The 18,312-nt window shown below is 39.3% G+C and overlaps 4 protein-coding genes across 5 annotated transcripts; all 4 read left to right on the top strand.

Moving 5' to 3' along the window:
* The first annotated feature begins 183 nt into the window (after positions 1-183).
* LOC110067515 (uncharacterized) lies at positions 184-2,478 on the top strand. Its single transcript, XM_020774855.2, has one exon. The coding sequence runs from the start codon at positions 417-419 to the stop codon at positions 1,557-1,559; it is 1,143 nt and encodes a 380-aa protein (XP_020630514.2). The 5' UTR covers positions 184-416; the 3' UTR covers positions 1,560-2,478.
* Positions 2,479-3,774: 1,296 nt separating this feature from the next.
* Positions 3,775-5,485, top strand: LOC110067556 (F-box/LRR-repeat protein 4-like). Its single transcript, XM_020774901.2, has one exon. The coding sequence runs from the start codon at positions 4,046-4,048 to the stop codon at positions 5,483-5,485; it is 1,440 nt and encodes a 479-aa protein (XP_020630560.1). The 5' UTR covers positions 3,775-4,045.
* Positions 5,486-6,871: 1,386 nt separating this feature from the next.
* On the top strand, positions 6,872-10,097 carry LOC110067457 (uncharacterized). Its single transcript, XM_089281879.1, has 3 exons — positions 6,872-7,180; positions 7,760-7,824; positions 8,297-10,097. The coding sequence occupies exons 1-3, from the start codon at positions 7,035-7,037 to the stop codon at positions 9,040-9,042; spliced, it is 957 nt and encodes a 318-aa protein (XP_089138005.1). The 5' UTR covers positions 6,872-7,034; the 3' UTR covers positions 9,043-10,097.
* Positions 10,067-16,893, top strand: LOC110067436 (uncharacterized). 2 transcript variants are annotated; one of them, XM_089281873.1, is made up of 11 exons: positions 10,067-10,135; positions 11,323-11,402; positions 11,685-11,731; positions 11,958-12,053; positions 12,160-12,219; positions 12,640-12,684; positions 13,191-13,238; positions 13,336-13,452; positions 13,892-14,014; positions 14,477-14,838; positions 16,145-16,893. In XM_089281873.1, exons 2-11 carry the CDS (start codon positions 11,332-11,334, stop codon positions 16,535-16,537), a joined length of 1,362 nt encoding a protein of 453 aa, XP_089137999.1. In that variant the 5' UTR covers positions 10,067-10,135; positions 11,323-11,331; the 3' UTR covers positions 16,538-16,893. The 2 variants fall into 2 exon arrangements, with proteins under 2 accessions (XP_089137999.1, XP_020630422.2); XM_020774763.2 differs by lacking the exon at positions 11,685-11,731 and having other exon boundaries at positions 11,323-11,410.
* Positions 16,894-18,312: the final 1,419 nt, after the last annotated feature.

The raw sequence follows: 18,312 nt of genomic DNA, 5'->3' as shown, positions 1-18,312 counted from the left end.
CACGAAAACGGAACTTCTCGAAAACGCTCTTCAAACTGGTTTAATTTTGAAGACGAATCTTTTCGAAAACAATGACGTTACGATAATCATGATATTTCGCTGCCCGAATTTTCCTCAAACACATCACCTTTTAATAGTGTGGTCGCCTCTACAGTGCGTGACAATGCTTGACAATGCGTGACAATGCGTGACGAAACGTGACGGATCATTGAACCGTAGAGGCAGAGCAGGAAAACAAAACGTGACGCGGGTAATTATTTTGGCTGGATCGTTGTGAAACAATGCGTCATATCTTTGGTAATTGACAGAAATTTCTTTTTAAGTAATTGGGAGTAATCCTCTGCCCGTATTTAATTTGACGTTGGCTATAAAGCTCAACTCGATACACGACCGAGCTCCAGGCGAAGGCATACAAAATGTCGCAATACGCCGGTGGATATCCGTCGAGCGATTTGAGCCGTGGAATGACTCTGAGAAATGCTAGCGAAAATCGAAGGCTTGTTGGTCATCTTCAACATCTTGATCTGCAGCTCCATCAGAATCTTGTGAATATGCAAGCAGAGATTATGCACTTGAAACTCTCGCGCAACGGAATGCAACACTCACGAATACGGCGACCCAACACAACAATGGGAAAGAATCTAACTGATCCTAGACACGTGCAAGAAAGGCAGCTTCGCGCGGCTGTTAGGATCTCACCTCTTGCTGTACAGGGCAGCAAAAGAGAAATTTCAAAGCCGTTTTTACCACAAATTAGCACAAAACAAACTGCTTTGGTTGGCAAACGAGCGGAAGGTGTCGAAACGAGACCTAACTCCTCAAGGCATCCCGGCAGTCCCCGACGATTTCGGGAACTATCGACCGATGGCGCTAATCCTTTGTCCACTAACACTACAAGTAATCTATACAGACCGAGGTCCACGCCAGACTTATGCATATCGCCAGCAAAATCAGAAAGCAGGCCAGCTACAAGCAAACCAATGTCTGACTCTGTCGCGGATGGGGGAAGCACTCGTTCTCTTGATAAAACCACTTCGCGAAGCCGAAGTTCCGAAGTTATATCGCAGCCCTCCTTGGAGTTAAGTGACCGAGTTACTGATTTCTTAAAGAGACCTAACACCAGCTCAGGGGAGCGAATCAAAGAGGGGGAAAATGAACAAAAGCAGTCTGAAAAATGCGTGGTACCCACGATAAATGTCGAAGATCAAGAACAATCTAACGAAGAAATTGAAGAAAACCCTGACGAGAGCATACAAGCAGTCAATGAGGGCGACAAAGGTTATCTGCTAGACGCAGAACTGTTTCGAAACTCTCTTCTCTTAAAAGCTAGTCGAGATGATGACTTTTCTAGATCTATGCCGGATTTATCGAGTCTGGGATTCATGGACTTTAATGAAGTTATTGATCAGCGTCTTCGAAAAGTCAAAGAGGAGATTCCTTCTGAAGAAGAAATGAGAAAAATTCGTTATCTTAGATTTCGGGACGAGCCAGCACCCCTTCCTATTTTATCAGTCTTTGAGAAAGAGAATATTCAAGAACTGGATAAAATTAACGAGTAGAAATTAAATTTTGATAAATGAGTAGGAGACCTATAAAAGATTTAACAATGGCTACAAGTTTATAAGCCGTTACGGTATCAGACACTTGTCTTATGGACAAGCAATAAACCCTACTCATAGCTGACAGGACGCTTTACTATACGGTATGCAAGCAATATTTTGGTGTCTAATTCCTTTTACTATTGCATGCTAAGTCTTTGTTATTGTGTTTTGACAGGGCTGGCTTACCTACCTACTTAGAACAACATAATAGAGAACCTCGGCGTCTTTGTGAACCACAAAAGAAGAAATTGAAGTTTTAATACTAAGCGTTGTTTTTACATTAGCGCGTCTTATTCTTGGAGGTCATTGAAACCTAAGAATTCTCTTCTTCAGGCAAGTGTGAGTAGACATGACGTAACAAAAATTGCATACTTTATAAACCATACTTTCACACTGTTCTTCTTCAGCTTCTTTGGTCCATGAATTACTTTTGTCAAGTAGGAACAAAACAATTTCCTTGACGACTTCGGAATTTTCGAAAAAATGTCGAAAACTCTTTGTGTTGTTTTCTTTTTGGCTGAACTCGTTAAGTTCTGCCCAGTCGCACGAATCACTGAGATTTTTGAAAAAAAATCGTGAAGAATTTGAAAACAGCGTTGTTTTTTTGTGTGTTCCTAAAATATTTACGTATTCTTTAATTTCTACTTGAGCATATAGTTTCACGCTAGAGGGGAGAGCTTTGTTTTATTAAGAGAAATAAACAAACAATTTATCACAGGAACCAATCTTTATTATCCAAATGTTTGTAAGTCTGGCATGATGTGAATACTATGACGTCAAACAAGGTCACTGATGTTATTAGACAGTTTGCGGTCCTTTGTCAATGAAAATCCAGGTTATTACCGAGTACATTGTAGAAATACACATTGTAAAGGGTTTTGTGTGGCTTGTAACCGAGCAAGCTTATATTTGGGAGAATTTATGAGCGGCCTAAAAGCATTTGGAAACGGAAGAATGTCTCTTTTGCTGTGCACAGAATTCTGTAACGGTCTTAGTTCACTTTCTCCTCCGATCCGAAGAGCTGCCTTGACCGTGGCCTGCTATCGCAGACGTATTTCCGGCTCCGCGGACAAGCGACAGCCGGAAATACGTTTGCATTCGCAGGCCTGACCTTGACTGTGTCAGCTAGCAGTTCGGGGGTTGGGGAGAGTGGAAGGAGAACGCGCGGGAAACGCTTCTCGTCCACCTTTTCACACCTAACAGACCTGGTGGGACCCGACCCAGTGGGTTACTTTGCCCTCCCTGGTAGATATTTGTTTCTATAGTTATATCAAGATTAGGTGGAAAACAAGTATAAAAATGTCGATCAATCTGCCGAACGTATTTGACAAAAATTGTCGTTTTAGAACACTAGAAATGGCGTTTCAGAGTATCAAGATTCCAAAATGTATTAATTTTTCAATAACCGGTTTAAAAAGTTTCTATTGTTCACGAACTTTGCTGGAAATAAACGCTTCTTGAAGCATGCAGTGATCACTAGGAATGATGACAAACTATGTTTTCCAGTGGTTCAAATTCTAAGCCTTGCATTGTTACTGAACCTTTCATGCTATGATTCGATCCATGGCTCAAAATACATCCCTCTTTTCCACTGCGTTCTGGCCAAAACCTTTCGGTAGCAACTTATACCAAGAGAATGGGTTCTAAAGAAACCGTTACGCTGAGTCACCGAGCAAGTGGTTTAAGTTGTTACCGTGTACTGTTATAGAAAGCTTGACATAGTTTTGGGAGCTTGCCTGTGATGAATTTGCAATATTTCTAGCCGCGTTGGGAGAATTCTGATCCAAGGAGCGCTCTGTTTGACGGTAAAAGACAAGATAGCTCAGAGGTCCTTTGGTTATATATTTATGCCTCTCTGGAGAATTTGGTTCTTGGTCAAAGTGTGCACGTGTATTTCTTCATTGCTGTCTTTTTCAATTTGTTACTGGAAGTGTTAAGAGTGTTAAAAGTTGATCATCGATGGTTTAAGAGGGCATGCACAGTGGAGAAACAAGAAGGCAGCCAGTGCAAAGGATAACTGATTATCCGATGCTTCGGAATTGTCACTTGGTGCAAAATACCCACGTCTAAAAAGCTATACAAAGTTTTTCAACCGTTCGGTAAATCTTAAGTTTATTTTAGTATTTTCGTTTCCTGTCAGATCCCTAACTGAGTAGAAAAACTGGCTAAGACCATGTAATGGGTGAACGAAGAGCTTTGAAAAAGTCATTTCACGTTTTGTAGCTCTTTTTTAAGCGAAGTACAGCAAGGAACGTTCATCGACACGCGCGAGCGCGCGCGTGTCGGCTTCCGCGCAAATTAACTCTAGCGCGAGGTTGGTTTTTCCATTCATTTAATTGCTTCTGTGACGTTTAATTGAATTTTAATGAGAACATGGATTGAACACGATCACGCCAGCGCCACTTATCACAAAGTGGCCAGCCAAGCTACCAATCCATCTCGGTATGGATTGTTTGCCAGAAATAGTCATTTTACAAGTATTTTCTTTCCTACCAGTAGCGGACTTGGGAAGGGCTGCCAAGGTTTGCAATGACTGGCGGAGACTGGCGTACGACCACTCGCTGTGGAAGCGGGTCAACATAAAGAGACAAGCTGCTAAACTTGACGAAGATACCTTGCACATGCTTATAAGGACAAGGTTTTCTCATTCCCTTTCAATACTTCACTTGGGTGGCTGTAAAATTTCGCTCGAGCTGCTAAGTGAACTGAACAGAAAATGCAAAAGTTTGAAATATTTGATATTTAGCCGTGGGTCAAAACTCCGACCGCCGACTCCACCTCCGAAGTACTCTGAAGTTACATATGAATTCCCTTCCCAGCTGGAATTGGTGGAATTGAGGCCGATCAAAGGAGATTTCGCCTTCCTGGGACGGATATCAAGGCACTTCTGCGAAGTAAAATACTTGGGTGTTGGAAATAACTCTTCGAAGGGCGCGGTTCCCTCAATGTTTACCAAGATGCAAAGACTGGTTATCCTGGACTGTACGAACTGCGATACAATTACAGACGATGTTATTGGTAAAGTCGCCGAATGCTGCCCGCTCCTAGAATCACTTTGCTTAAACGGATGCAAATACGTCTACGGACGGACCTTTTGTACGCTGTTCCGATCGTGTTCTCGGCTGCGTACGATTCTCCTCCGCTACACGCCAGTGCGAGATGACTGTTTCGTGATCCCTGAGTGGAAGTACGTTCCTGTAGAGGAATTGGATATTTCTGCGTGTTCAAACATAACACAGATAGGCCTCATTAGCCTCGTCACTCACGCCAAGACTCTGAGGTATCTCAATTTGTCCTACTGCGGCGTGGGTCGCGCGGTTACAGACTCGGTTTTACTGCAAATGGCGCGACTCGACACCGGGACTAACTTAGAAATGTTGGACGTGCGGTGGAGTTTAACTCTGACTCCAGAAGCATTGTATATTTTGTCCCGATCCTGCCCTAAGCTGAAATGCTTAGGAGTGTATCAGTCTTCAAGCATCAACCCATCAGCCATGGCAGAGGTCTTAAGAATGCTTCCCAAGCTAGAGGTTCTGGAATACGGAGCGTTTGGTAAAGCCAGTATCTCCGAAAGCATGTTTTTTCCGAACCTCATTCGCCATTGTGAATCTCTCGAGGCGGTGTCCCTCATAAACTTTGCTTCAATGGACTCGGTTGCGGACGCCGTGTTGATGAACGCGCTGGTCGAGAACTGCCGTTGTCTTAAACGTATAAATCTTTGTGAGCCAGATCCGACATTACTCGATTTAGTGCAAGAATTACCTCCATCCTCCAGGGCAAAGGTGACGCAAAGATGGCAGTGTGTTCTACCGCCACCAGATCACACTCTAGATGCTATTATCGCCAGATTAAAATACAATCCTCCACATCCTCCTCATCCTTAGCGCTATAATTTCAAAGACGCTGCAAAAATGAATTTTACATATGCAATCTTAAATACTTTATTCGTTTATGTGCGCTGGTTTTTTTGTGTTACTATAGACCAGAGTCATTGCAAAAATACCATGGACATTTCTCTACTGAAACGTGAAAGATTTTTTATTCAGACAATTCATTACAGAATCCATGAATATCATGGTGTTACCTGTAAAGTTATCAATTTTCACTCTCAACTTCATTCACATTCGCATTCACATTCGCTTCTGGTCGATTTTAAGTCGTTGTTAGTTAGGCGAAGTTATCATTTTTGAATTCATTTGCAACTGGACTGAGTGGATTTCTGGAGTTAACACTAAATGAAGAGAATTCATTGCATATGAGTATTTTCAGTTAGGAATCATTTTTTTTATGTGCATCACTGTAATAAAATGGCAGTTTGTTCTTTGAGCTTTGTTAACAGTCTTTAGAAGTTCTTGTTTTCTTATAAAAATTCTGTTGCAAGCTTAAAGAGGGCAGACACTTTAATCGGTAGTGCGGTGTGTCGAGCTATGTATAGTGAGATAGGGAGCTTAGTCCATACAGTTTCACCAACCCTTTCCCCTCCCCAAAGTGTACCCTTTTAAGCTTTTAAAAATCTGCATTTCGCACCAGCAGTGCAAATCAAGAGTCTAGGGAGGGGTTGGGTCGAGAATCGAGCCGACGTTCGTCACTGTCTGAGAGGGCGCGGTTACAGTGGTCTTACAAGTCATACAAAGCCCGCCTTCTTAGACAAAATTTGTCTATAACGTAAGAAATAACAGGGATGTTTAGAACGCAGACAATTTAAAACGTTTGCGCTTTCCTTAATTTTTATTGTACTTACCAAACAACAAACAATGTCATATATAGTATGTACGTCCTTGCGAAAAAATAAGGATAAATAATGTACACAAAACTATCAATTACAAATTTCGACACGGTTTTGAAATGATATCACTTAACTATCGAGCCTGATTTTAAAAAGAGGAGGAAACAAAGAAGCTGTAGTTAAGGGGATGTGTCTTATAACAATGATTTCTGACGCAAATTAATGGTTTAAAAATATCCACTAATTATTTGAAAGACCTAGGCATCTGTAATGATCCTAATTAATTCGGTTTGCGATTACAATATAATCCTGTATAACGATTTCTCAATAACGTGTGTAAATAGAAGCCGATAATTTCTTTGAAAAGTACTTAATGATAGAGAAACAACGAAAATTAACAAGATATAGGAACCGAACTATGTAAATGCATATATCCTCACATGAATTCAAGATGCAAGTCTTTCAGTATAAGATGTAATGAAATGGCTTATCAATTATGAATGAGATGTCGACAAAAACTACATAAATCATGAAATAACTCACGAACAAAGCCGGTGAAGCTTTGCTATGTTCGCTCCCAAATTACCAAAAAGCAAAGGTTTTTTTAGAAGAGTTTCTTTGCCGACTGAAAATACTTTCAACATTGATAATGTTTTCTCGAACTGCGACTTGAGGCGGTTTGGGATCAGTGTACAATCATCTTCGCGATGGATTCTTCCGGAACTTCTTTCACTGGCGCATGTTTTAATAGTTTCTTCGCAAATTGCTGTAGAGTCTCATGTTGCTTGTGTTGCCGAAAATGTACGTTCTGCTGGAGAGGGTTGTGTTACCGAGACGAATTCCTCTTAGAAAAGTAAGTTGAAATTAAATCTAAATGTGATTACTTTTAGTTGAATAAATTGCTATCATGCTATTGTGATAATATTAGTTTAACAGTTTTAAAACCCAAACGAAATACGTTTAAATTGGAACGCGAAGTATTTAATCAGAGTAAATCGTTTGCCAAGTGATTTTACGTGAAGAGTTTTAGTTTGCGATTTTACCTAAATTTTACGATAGTTTGGTCTGTGGTATGTTATGGCTTGAGAAATTCTTCCATGCATGTGTGAAGGATGACTAGATCAAATAAATAATTCAATCAAATCGCTTCTTTCGGAAATTTCTAACGAAACACACGGCGAAAAATAAAATAACCACGCATTGGTCGTATCATGGCTCATTGAAGTGCATTTTATGCTCTTAAAAGGTTGTAAGAAAAACTTAAAGAAAGATAATTTGCTTTGGGTGCTTTGCAAATCGTGGGTTTAAGGTTTAAAGTTGCTTATTGTTTTTAAAAAGATGGGAAGAAAATTGCCATTGGTACACAGTGACAACGTAAAAAACTTAACTATCAACAATTCCTTAGATTCGTAGAATTCTTTCTCGTTCACAGTTTTTATGAAGAAATTTCACCTCAAGAGTGGAACATGATTGAAAAAGAGGCTAGGAAGGTAAAAGGTGAGTTCAACGGGAGTTTCAACTAATATAAGGCATAGAACTGCTAGCCTTCCCTTCGGGAGGGACTCGCACATGAGAAGGACAGGAGTGCTTGTCGTACCTTTTAGGGGTTAAAAAAACGGTTTTGGTACCTCTTAGGGGTGTTCAGCCGCAAAAGGTCCACAGCGGGAGTTTTTACGGTACGTTTAAGGGTATTGAATCGGAAAAATATGACAGGAGATTACGTGTTGTAAAGAATTGCTACCACTTAAGGGTGAAAGAAACTTTAAGCCACGCCCACAAAACAGGATTTTGGTACCTCTCAGGTGTTCTTGACAAAATTTCCCACGAGCAGCCCCGTCCTTGTTTTATGAGAGTCCGCTTCCAGGAGCCTTGCATTGGATGTTAGTATTCTTTCTTAATAATCAAGACGACTAGAAAACCATTTCGAAAGAATTTATTATTCTAAAAACCGATATGTTGTACTTTCCAGGCGACCTAGGGGAGAAAATTGTTTTGGTGGAGACAAATGTTTTGCCGTCTTTCCGAGAACATGTCGCCACCGCAAGCGAGAAGGAGATAACCAAGCCTTCGCGGACATTGGTGGATTATCGGGCAAGCGACTTCATCAATGACGAGGAAAGCCATGAAGCTAAGTCTTCCAAGGAGCGCTTAAACACAAAAAAAATTCGATCGTACACTGAGCCGGATTTCATGGCCGAGATGTGGAAAAATCCTAGCAAGACGAAGCATTTGAGTGGGATATTTCGGAAAAGAAAATATTCGCGTTTTACGAATGAATGTGATGAGGAAGGTTCTTCCGGGGACGAGTACCCACAAGTCAAGTCAAAATTAAATTTGCGGACTAAAATTCTCACGAGGAGGAGTCAACGCCAAAGAAATGAACTAGAAGTTGCCGAGAATGGAACTAGAAGTTTATCTCCTTCATCCATGTTTAACGATTATCATGGACAGATTGAAGCTAGCTTCTCTTTTGCAGCGCACGTGCGGAGGCAAGGTCCCGGATTTTCAGCTAGTTGTACCCAGACCTTGCGCACAGGTGACCTCTGCTCTCTCAGCGACTTGTTTGAAAGCGAAGTTCACAGCAACGTTACTTTTAACCCTCTCTTCGAGGACGACGACGGCGAAGACGAAGAAAACGTCAAACGAACGCGACCGAGGAGGTATCGATTGTACACTATCGACGAGGAATCGGAATATTACGATTCGGGCCCATGATTTTCGCCTGGAAAAACTTATGGGGCAAGTGACAGATAAGCAAAACCGATATGGAAGTAAAAAAATGATCGAATGCCCGTCAAATCTAAATATTAACGTTGAGTTGAAGACTTGTACATGAAGTTTATGTGCAGCATGAAAGTTGATTGCCCGCAAAATTTCCGATTCCAATCCTCAGTCTACCTTTGTTTTATAAAGCGTTTCCACCAGGAGCCCTGTTTCCACTTATCACGTCAATAGCAACCATATAAATTTATTGGAAGAAAGGAAGGTGTTTGCGTAAGAAAAGAATTAAACTCCCACAGGATTGGTTTGGTACACCAGCGAAGCCGCCTTTACATTGTTCCGGGACACCGAAATGGCTGCCGTGACGTCATGTAAAAACGGTCTTTTTGTTGCCTCGGAAATTACTGCTGTCTCCATTGTAGGTCCGCAGGTGTACTTAAGTATTCATCATGCAAAGAGTTTTTGTTTCCCTTGATCAGCGGCGTTTCTGCGCCGGTCGCTTTAACTTTCCCAAGGGCTGAGCTCTGGGTATAGTTAAGTATGGTAAAGTATTTTCATTTCTAGGAGAAAAATAAAAAAAAAAATATAGAGAACTAGAAAAACCATTGCCTTTATGTTTATAATTTAAGAAGCACTGTCACAGTCACTTTTGAACTGCTATAGATTAACACGAATAGCGAACGAACTTCCTTGAAAATAAAGCAGTCTGTATTCCTCTAAGCTGCTATTATTCTTCGAAAAAAGTTGTGTTGTGTTCTTTTTTTATACGAAATAATTTTACCGAACAATTTTCTTTTTTAAACAAGGGAAACGGTATTTGTTCCAAGGTACAAGCTGTCACCTGTGCAGTTTTGATTTTGATATCAAAATAAACGTATTTTTGGTGTCGGTGAAGATCAGTTGTTTGTAATTTTTCGAGCGAAGTACCCGCTGTTCACAGGTCACGTGTGATCAACAAAATAACGAGTGAAGATCGTTCCTTTGAGGGTGTTTGGAATTTCAGTCTCATGACATAAATTCCAAGATCAAAACTTCTTCTAAGATTAAAACTTCTTTTCAACGACAAAAAAGACAAGAAATAAAAAAGGTAAGACATTTCGTTTGCTTCGTTTCAATTTTTACTGAGTAAAGCAACTTTTTTTTATAAAGCAATTGTCTTGGTCGGCTTGCAGTTTTAGCGTTGAGGTTATGTTATGGTGTCAAGGTTATTGTTTTAGAACTGACAAGTATCATTGCTCTTCAAACTGCGTATTTAAAGTCCACGAACGTCCCCTTTCGGAACTTGAAATCACTCAAAGCATTTTATAATTCGTGTTGAAGTTTGATTTTATAAATAATATCTGAGTAACCTTAAACGTTTTCCAGAAAAAAAGAAAAACCGTTTTGGAACGTAGGTGTCAAAAGCTTATAAATAGTCTTCTTTACGGTTTTTATGAAAACAGTCAATTTTGAGAGGAGTAGTTCTTCTTTTCCTGTACACGTTTTCAGTTCAGTGGTTGGCACTAAATTTTTACTTCATTTGCTGTTTCTTTAACTATAAAATTATGACATGTGCTCTATGCCTTTACTTGCCAAAAGTTGCGTCAACCGACAATATTCTTTCCTTTTAAGGCCGGCTTAAACAATTGGTACAAGTTAAAAAACAACACTTCTTAGACTGTGACTGTAATAATGTAAACCTCAGGGCTTGTGATTAACTTGTGTCGAGGGATAATGTGAATCGAATGTTCAGTATTTGTTGTTGACGCAAGGTGCTTGTCACTCGTAAAGGCCTCCCTCGATGATGATGAAAGTTCATTGGAAATATTTTATGACAAACTGTCAAATATTATAAAAGAACGAGACTAAATTAAACACTACTCGATTCTGTGCTCACTTTGCCATTAAGGAGATATACATTACCTGCAAAAAATTTCGGACGTCTTTAATTTCGGAAACTTTCCTGATAGAATTTGTGTTATCCTCCCTTCGGAATATCTGTAAAACCTCGAGTGTGCTGCAAAACTATCCTTTTCACAGGTGTTGTTTCATTCTAATTCTTGTTTTGTTGGCGTAAATTTACTTCAGCTATGTTTCAGCAAAGTGTTTGAAATCTTTGTCCGAGATTTGTCCGAAATGAGATAAAAAGTGTCCGAAAACTAAACGTGCGAAATTTTTCGCAAGTAATGTTAAGTATGCTGTGATCTATCGACGTACACAATATTGTATGAATCGAAATTCATTCGTCTAGCTAAACATTTAGTCTCTTAATTGAGTGTCTGATTTCCCTCTTAGGAAGGTATAATGGACAGACGACAGCTCCTATTGGCTGCTGTGCTGTCAATCACGTGCTGTGTTTATGCTCAGCAGGCACAACACACAGGTGCGTCATTAAAACACGGGAAAATTTTGTCGCTGTCGCCATCTTGTTCATCAATCTCAATTAACCCTTCCACCCTAAAGGAACTGAGCAAAGCCCCCCTCAAAGTATACCATAGAAGTATAAATATCTCTTAACTCTCTTAGACACAATCATCTCAATTGGGTCAATTTTTGCTTAACACAAGCAGAAGTAGCTTACTACATAGTTGTTTCCCCGATAGTTGAAATGAAGAACGTTTTAGAAAACTCTGCTGTAGACTGTAATTTGATTACTTTTCGGTTTTTGCCATGGTTCTTGGAAAAGGAGGGAAAAAGTTACCAGGTAGGCTTCTGATCAAATGATTAATTTACTGAAAGCGGTTACAGCAATTGCTAAGTTTCATCATGTTTAATTCTAACAAGTTAGTAACTCTTGTCTTGTAAAAAGAACGTTTCGCCCCAAAATACATCAAAGATCCAATTAAATTTCTTTGAAGTAAGTTTCGTGAACTCTTTTCACTTCTTCTCTAATTTATGAAGCTTCTTACTTCTTTTTTTTACCATTTCAGACATCAAAGTTAATGGTGTCAAAATGAACTTGCATGCCCCTCAAGCAAACACAGGGGCTCAGGAACCAGGGGCTCTTGTGCAAGGACCTCCAATAGGTACACGAATGTTGCACTGTTCATAAATTCAGCTTGTGTGAGCATTTTTGAGCAAAATATCTCAATATGGTGTAATTAATATGCGAAAATTGTTCTATCTTTACAGAGACAGCAACATTCATTGTTGGAGGCAAGGCGTCTAATAACAAGCCTCCAGTGATGGCAGGTCAGATTATAACTATCATATCTTTCTGATAGAGCGGGTTTCAACTGAGTGTGGTAAAACCAAAACCAATGTAATCCCTGCGATCGTCACAAAGGACACAGACAATACAGTGAACCAATCAAAACTCGAAGTTATTACATGTAGCTGACGGATAGCGCGGGAAAATGAGTGTGAGCGAGTCACAGTTGGCTTGGTTTTACTTCTGATTGGATGAAAAATTGATGCCAGTTTTTTAAGCAAATCGTGTGCCGTAATGAGTGTAAAACCAATTACTTTTCGACAATAAGTGAAAACCGCTTTCTAACTTGAATAATCACATGTAATGACATATGATTAACTTGAAGATAATGGACCGGTACTTGCAGTCTCATAATATCGGCAGCAAAGTTAGTTAACCTTTCAATTTCTTGTTTTCTACAGAAGCTTTGGTAATGCCTGCAGCTAAAGCGAACAAGCCAAAATCAGGTTCGTAAAATGAAAAGCTGTTTCAAAACTATTATTATAGTATTTTTTTTTGTCAAAGGACAAGTGTGCTAGGTATGACATGACGAATACTCAGTATTGATAGCCACGGTCAGAAGATTGGAACGAGTCACATGAAAGTATGGGAAGAGTGGCCGAGTGGCCAGGGCGCCGGACTTGAAATCCGAAGGTCGCGGGTTTAAGTCACGCTCTGACCACTTAGCTGGAGTTGTTTCTTGGTAGACCCAAGTTCAACTCCTCTGTCATGCTTGTAAATAGCCAAATGGTCTGCCTGCCGCCAGTAGGCATTTTTAAGCCTATTATGTTTATTTGAAATATTATATTTCTTTCTTTCAGTTTAGGTGGCATGCCATGCCTGAGAACTAGCAAGTTGTAGCTAAGCGCATCGACCACTATAAACATTCAACGTTTGACATTTTTTTTAGGCTTCCCCTACCTTCCTTGATCGAAATGCCTAATTATTGTAAAATGATTTTTTTTTCATTTAGCCGCACCGAAAGCAATGGATGACCTTAAATTAACCAAAGAAGAGAAAAGTAAGTTTACATCCCGACTACTTTGGCAGATATTTCTATCAGCCTTGGGTTTGGTTCAAAGAGATAAACAGCTTTCATCGAACTCTTTCTTTTGCAGAGAAATTGTTTCCGTGCCATGATTACAAACCTTACTGTAGTAATTACGCCAAAACTGGCCAGTGCAGAGATGTATGGATGCAGAAAAACTGCAGGAAGAGCTGCAACTTTTGTGACAGTAAGTCAATAGTGTTTTTGCATGACGTCACGACAGCCACATTGGTGTTCCAAAACAATAAAACTGCGGCGATTTTGTGTTCCAAACCAATCCTATGGGAGTAGAACTCTTTTGTTATGTAGACACTTTCTTTTGTTCCAACAAATTTATCCTACGTGATTCGTTAAGTGCGCCAAGCGCTAATCAAGTCAAAACAGTGTATAAAAGTCAATATGTAAGCCTATGCCTAAGTTGGCTGTGAATCCTCGCAAAAGAATTACAAAAAAACGATTAAAACTCCTGCTTGGTTGACAGGTTCAAAACTGGTCAAAACACAAATTGGTCCTGTGGATGAAAATATTACATACTTTAAAATGCGATTAAAAAAAGACCATGCAACAGCACTGCATGACACTTAAACACTAAAAAGACTAAGCGAATTCTTTGCATTTCTCTTCAGTTCCTTATGGAGTGTTCATTGGCTGTCAAGATTTAGATGTCTGTAAAAAGTTTGCCGCCTCCGCTTGCATGGTCCGCTGGGTTAGGGAGACTTGTAAGAGCAAGTGTGGACAATGCGGTTACGGTGAGTACATAAGGAAGGAAATGTTTGCATTTGGCTAAATAAGCGTCGAGTCAAGCCATGTCTTGCACACGTAGTGTCACCTAATGCCACAACCTTACTAAAGAAAACAACTGAAAGAGACAAAATTCCAAAATAGATTAAGGTGAGAATCGAAAGATGTATCTTCATTTATCATCTGAAGAAAGGAAACATTCAAAGGCGGCCAGTGCTTTTAAATATGAAGTGATCAAACCGTTATTACTCTTTAGAAGAGCAACAGATTGTCCAATAGACAGGTGATGAGAATAAAAGATTATCATCTGGGAGGCGGGTCTCAGAAACAGTACCAAATTTTGAGAACCAAAGAAAATAGAAATTATGGCAATCAAAAAAGAAAATAAATATTTCAAGTTTTGTACTAAAACAGTTAGCGTTTCATGAGCAGCGTTGTAAATAATTTACAAAGTAATCTTTTACCTCTAGAACGTCAAGCCAACTCTCACATTACGATGGGCAAAAAGAGACATTTCAGTGATGGTAACACAAAGCAATCAGACCAGACCAAACATGTGGTGAAGGCTAAAACACTGAAAAACGTCCTTACAAAAATGACCCAGAAAGCAAAAGATACAGTTAAACAAGCAACAGCTAAGGTTAAACAACAGAGGAAGGATGACAAGCCTGCATTGAAGCCTAAAGTTGCTGTTGTTGAGAAGCCAGTGATCAAGGTTAAAGAAGCTCAGAGTAAGGACATCACTGAGGAAGAGAAAGACAATAGCAATGATGATGATGATGATGACGATGATGATGACGTAGCTGATGATAACAATGTTAATAATGACGAGGTAAGAGTAAGAGAAATAACTAACGTAGTGCTAGAGGGTTGATTGAAGTTTGACAAATATACGTCAAGTTGTTATGTGATTGCTTTTAATTAGAAACGAATCCTCAGAAATATAGCCCAAAGTCTCCTATAGTCTCCCACCAGAAAATATACTTATGACGTCACTTTCTCACCATTGTGCCGAAAACTGCACAACCGTAATTCGAGTGAGAAGTAATATATCAAACACGAAGGACAGTGTTTGACCACATTTCCAAACGTCGAGAAGAGAGTGAAAATACGACGCGTAACGGAGTATTTTTGATGAGTTTTAAAGTGTGTATACGGCCAGCAGGGTTTTTGTGGTTTTGGTATCTCTATAATGCGTAAAAAGGTATCCTAAGAAAAAAATTGGATTCCGACATTTTAACGCCCAAAGATCTAACTTTAAAGTTCCCGCTTCAGCCACGCCCAATGAAGTTGACCGTGAGTCAGTGCAAAAAAAGAGTCTGGGTTTCTGAATGGGTCGTGATGTCAAGTCAGGAATTGCCAAATCCTGCTAGTTCAGGTCACTGTTGTTTCAGTAGTGGTTAGGAGTTTTCTTCAACAAAAAGCAAACAAACAGAAGTTGGTGAAACAAGAAAAATAAAAACATGAGGCTCTAAGATGTTCCTGAAGTGACGTCATTCGTCACCAATCTTTCATTACGCGGTCAACTTCATTGGGCGTAGTCGAAGCGGGAAATTTAAAGCTTGATTTCATGGCAAAAAAGCACCGGAATTAATTTTTTTGGTTTGAATACATTTTTAGATGTTATAAAGATACCAAAACTACAAAAACCATGTTGGTCGTATAGACACTTTAAGGTGTTTGGAAATGTGGTCAAGCACTGTCTTTCGTATTTGATATATCTTCTCAATCGAAACTAAAACTAAGGAGAAAACAGAGAAATAAAATCCTAAAAATCTAAGTTAATAGGCCAATTCCGATAAATTAAAATTCTAACTTGGCTCCGAAGCTTAGGGGAATAAAACAAAAGAAATTGCATCGAGGATGAGGGATGAGTAATTAATTTATTTTATTTTATTCCCCTAAGCCTCGGAGCCTAGTTAGAATTTTAATATATCGGAATTGGCCTATTAAGATCAGATATCCAAACACCGTCACTGTCGTGATTTCCTTTGTTTAAACTTAATAAATTTTTAGTGAGTTTGAAGGATTTTGAATGATATTCAAACGCGATCAAGAACGAGTGCCTATGGGAAATGAGATATAATCCAATGATTTTCGTTCTATTAATAATAGTTCTTTTCGTGATATTGAAAAAGGACCAAGACGTTAGTGGAGAAGGAAGCTCGCAAAATGAAGACGAAGATAATGACGATGACCAGGATAAAGCTTCAGGGGAAGCCAGGACTAAGGACAAACCAGACGAGCCAATCAGATTGGACACAGATCCAAGAGGCGAGCCAGTGGTTACTAAGCTGATCAACCAGCCAATCAAGTTTAACGACGCTCCAGGGAAGGCGATGCATGTAAAACACGTGAAGAATAAGAAACACATCAAAACCGTGAAGGACGCGCAACCAAAAGTTGAGCAGCAGAAGAAAGTGGCTAAGAAAGTTGAAAATGATCAAGTCGAGAAGAAATTCAAACAAGTTAAGAAACTACAAAAAAGCGACAAGCCAAAGACCACAAAACCGAAAAAGCTGAAAAACTGACTTCGATCAGTACAACGTTTTCCTTTTGATGGAAAGTTTTCTCTGGATTAAGTTGCCTGAGCATAAGTTTCTTTAAACAAAGGTCGAACAATAATTTATAATCCTCAATTTTTAATGATAACTTTTGCTGATGTTAGTACTTAGTTTTCTGTAGGTGGTTTAATTTGAGACTTGAGAAATTATTCAGAGTGAACACGGTAATAACACTAGGAGATAAGTACTTCATGTAAGACGCACGATATTTTGTTAATCTTGCTCCTTAATTCAGCTTGCAAATTGATTAACTGACTATAGGCTTTGAAGATGTACGCTACAGATTCAGAAATATACAAAATAAACATTTTTTCTTTACCTTACTCTTTTTTCTTTATCTTTCTCCCATTGATGTGTTTGGAGTTAGCTTTTTTCTTTCCGTCCCATGCACTAGACCCGACTCTTCACGAATTACCATGAAAATATTTTCAATCGTCCCAGGGAAAAGCAAGCATAATTAAAAAGTAACTCATTTGAGACAAACGCCTCTTTCCCTATCCTAACTTTTTCAACAATGTAATGTTTGGCTCAGTAGCAAAACATCAGCACGACGGAGTCCATGTCTCGCACTGAGAGCCTTTGTTCACCTGACCAGCGGTCTTGCTTCTCAGGTGACCGATGTTCGTGGCATACGTATGTACTGCGTAACTGGAATGTTGTTGTTTTTTTTAGCCTAACATATTCATCAGTTGTTCTTTTAAAAGCCATGAGCCCGACAAGCAATCGGGAGAATGAATGTATTTAGTCCAGTTCGTGACCTATTTGACACAGAATTACGTTTCCATTGATCAAAATAGCATGGAATTCTCACTTTAAGGTGGCGATTATCTCGCAATAAAACATCTACATTACTCGCAAAAAATTTCGGGTGTTTTATTTCGGATGTTTAGTTTTCAAACACTCTTTCATTTCGGACAGCAATTTCGGCCCCTATGCTGAAACAAAGCTAAAGCACATTTACGCCTACAAAACACAAATGAGACGGAAAAAGATAATTTTATTGCACCCTCGAGGTTTTACAAATGCACCGACGAAAAATAATGAAATTCTATAAAGCCAACTTTTGTTCGATCCATAAAGCCCGGCAGAAAGGAAACTAGGAGCTTTAATTTTTAGAGCGAACTTCAAAGTTTTATCACTGTTTATACTGTCCTGTAAATATTTCGGACGCTTGAAATTTTGGACTGTTTTATTTAGCTCTTATTAACCGAGCAGGAGGTCTGTATGGGAGAATCTTGACCGAGGTCGTGAGTACAGACCGAACGCAGTGAAGACTGTACACACGACCGAGGTCAAGATTCTCCCATACAGACCGACTTAGCCCGGTTAATAAGATGTTTATTATATGGCAAAGAAGAAAACTTTAATTCGTTTAATTTAACTGGTTTGCCGACATTTTGCTTGCAAACGGAGATGAGCTTAACTTAAACCTGCCGAAATTTGCTCGTCTTCTTTACTTTTTTTTGTCATCAGGTTTTTGGTACTTCCATAAATGATTGAGAAGAAAGTAAAAAAAAAAAAACGGTGAACTTTTTGTATTTGAGTTTGCCACTTTTTCAACGCAAAATGAAACCGGTCTAGACGCCGATCTAGATGGGAAAATCTAGACCGCGGTCAATATCGATTTCAGCCAATCAAATTCGTGAATTCGGTAGTTCCCAGTCCTTGTGAGACACAGCCATATAATAATTGTCCGAAATGAAAATCGTTCGAAAGGTTTTTTTTGCAAGTAATGTAATACA

The sequence above is a fragment of the Orbicella faveolata genome, unplaced genomic scaffold (genome assembly GCF_042242905.1).
Source record: "Orbicella faveolata isolate gen_17 unplaced genomic scaffold, um_ofav_v1 contig_12, whole genome shotgun sequence".
Classification (NCBI taxonomy): domain Eukaryota; kingdom Metazoa; phylum Cnidaria; class Anthozoa; order Scleractinia; family Merulinidae; genus Orbicella; species Orbicella faveolata.
The sequence above is the reverse complement of the archived record's forward strand: the minus strand, read 5'-3'. Positions and strand labels throughout refer to the sequence as shown.

Bases quoted from the DNA above. Each gene is read 5' to 3' on its own strand.
- LOC110067515 (XM_020774855.2), top strand. From the start codon at position 417: ATGTCGCAATACGCCGGTGGATATCCGTCGAGCGATTTGAGCCGTGGA.
- LOC110067556 (XM_020774901.2), top strand. From the start codon at position 4,046: ATGGATTGTTTGCCAGAAATAGTCATTTTACAAGTATTTTCTTTCCTA.
- LOC110067457 (XM_089281879.1), top strand. From the start codon at position 7,035: ATGGATTCTTCCGGAACTTCTTTCACTGGCGCATGTTTTAATAGTTTC. The intron at 7,181-7,759 runs GTAAGTTGAAAT...TCTCGTTCACAG, and splicing joins GACGAATTCCTCTTAGAAAA to TTTTTATGAAGAAATTTCAC. The intron at 7,825-8,296 runs GTGAGTTCAACG...TGTACTTTCCAG, and splicing joins AGAGGCTAGGAAGGTAAAAG to GCGACCTAGGGGAGAAAATT.
- LOC110067436 (XM_089281873.1), top strand. From the start codon at position 11,332: ATGGACAGACGACAGCTCCTATTGGCTGCTGTGCTGTCAATCACGTGC. The intron at 12,220-12,639 runs GTCAGATTATAA...TGTTTTCTACAG, and splicing joins CAAGCCTCCAGTGATGGCAG to AAGCTTTGGTAATGCCTGCA. The intron at 14,839-16,144 runs GTAAGAGTAAGA...ATATTGAAAAAG, and splicing joins ACAATGTTAATAATGACGAG to GACCAAGACGTTAGTGGAGA.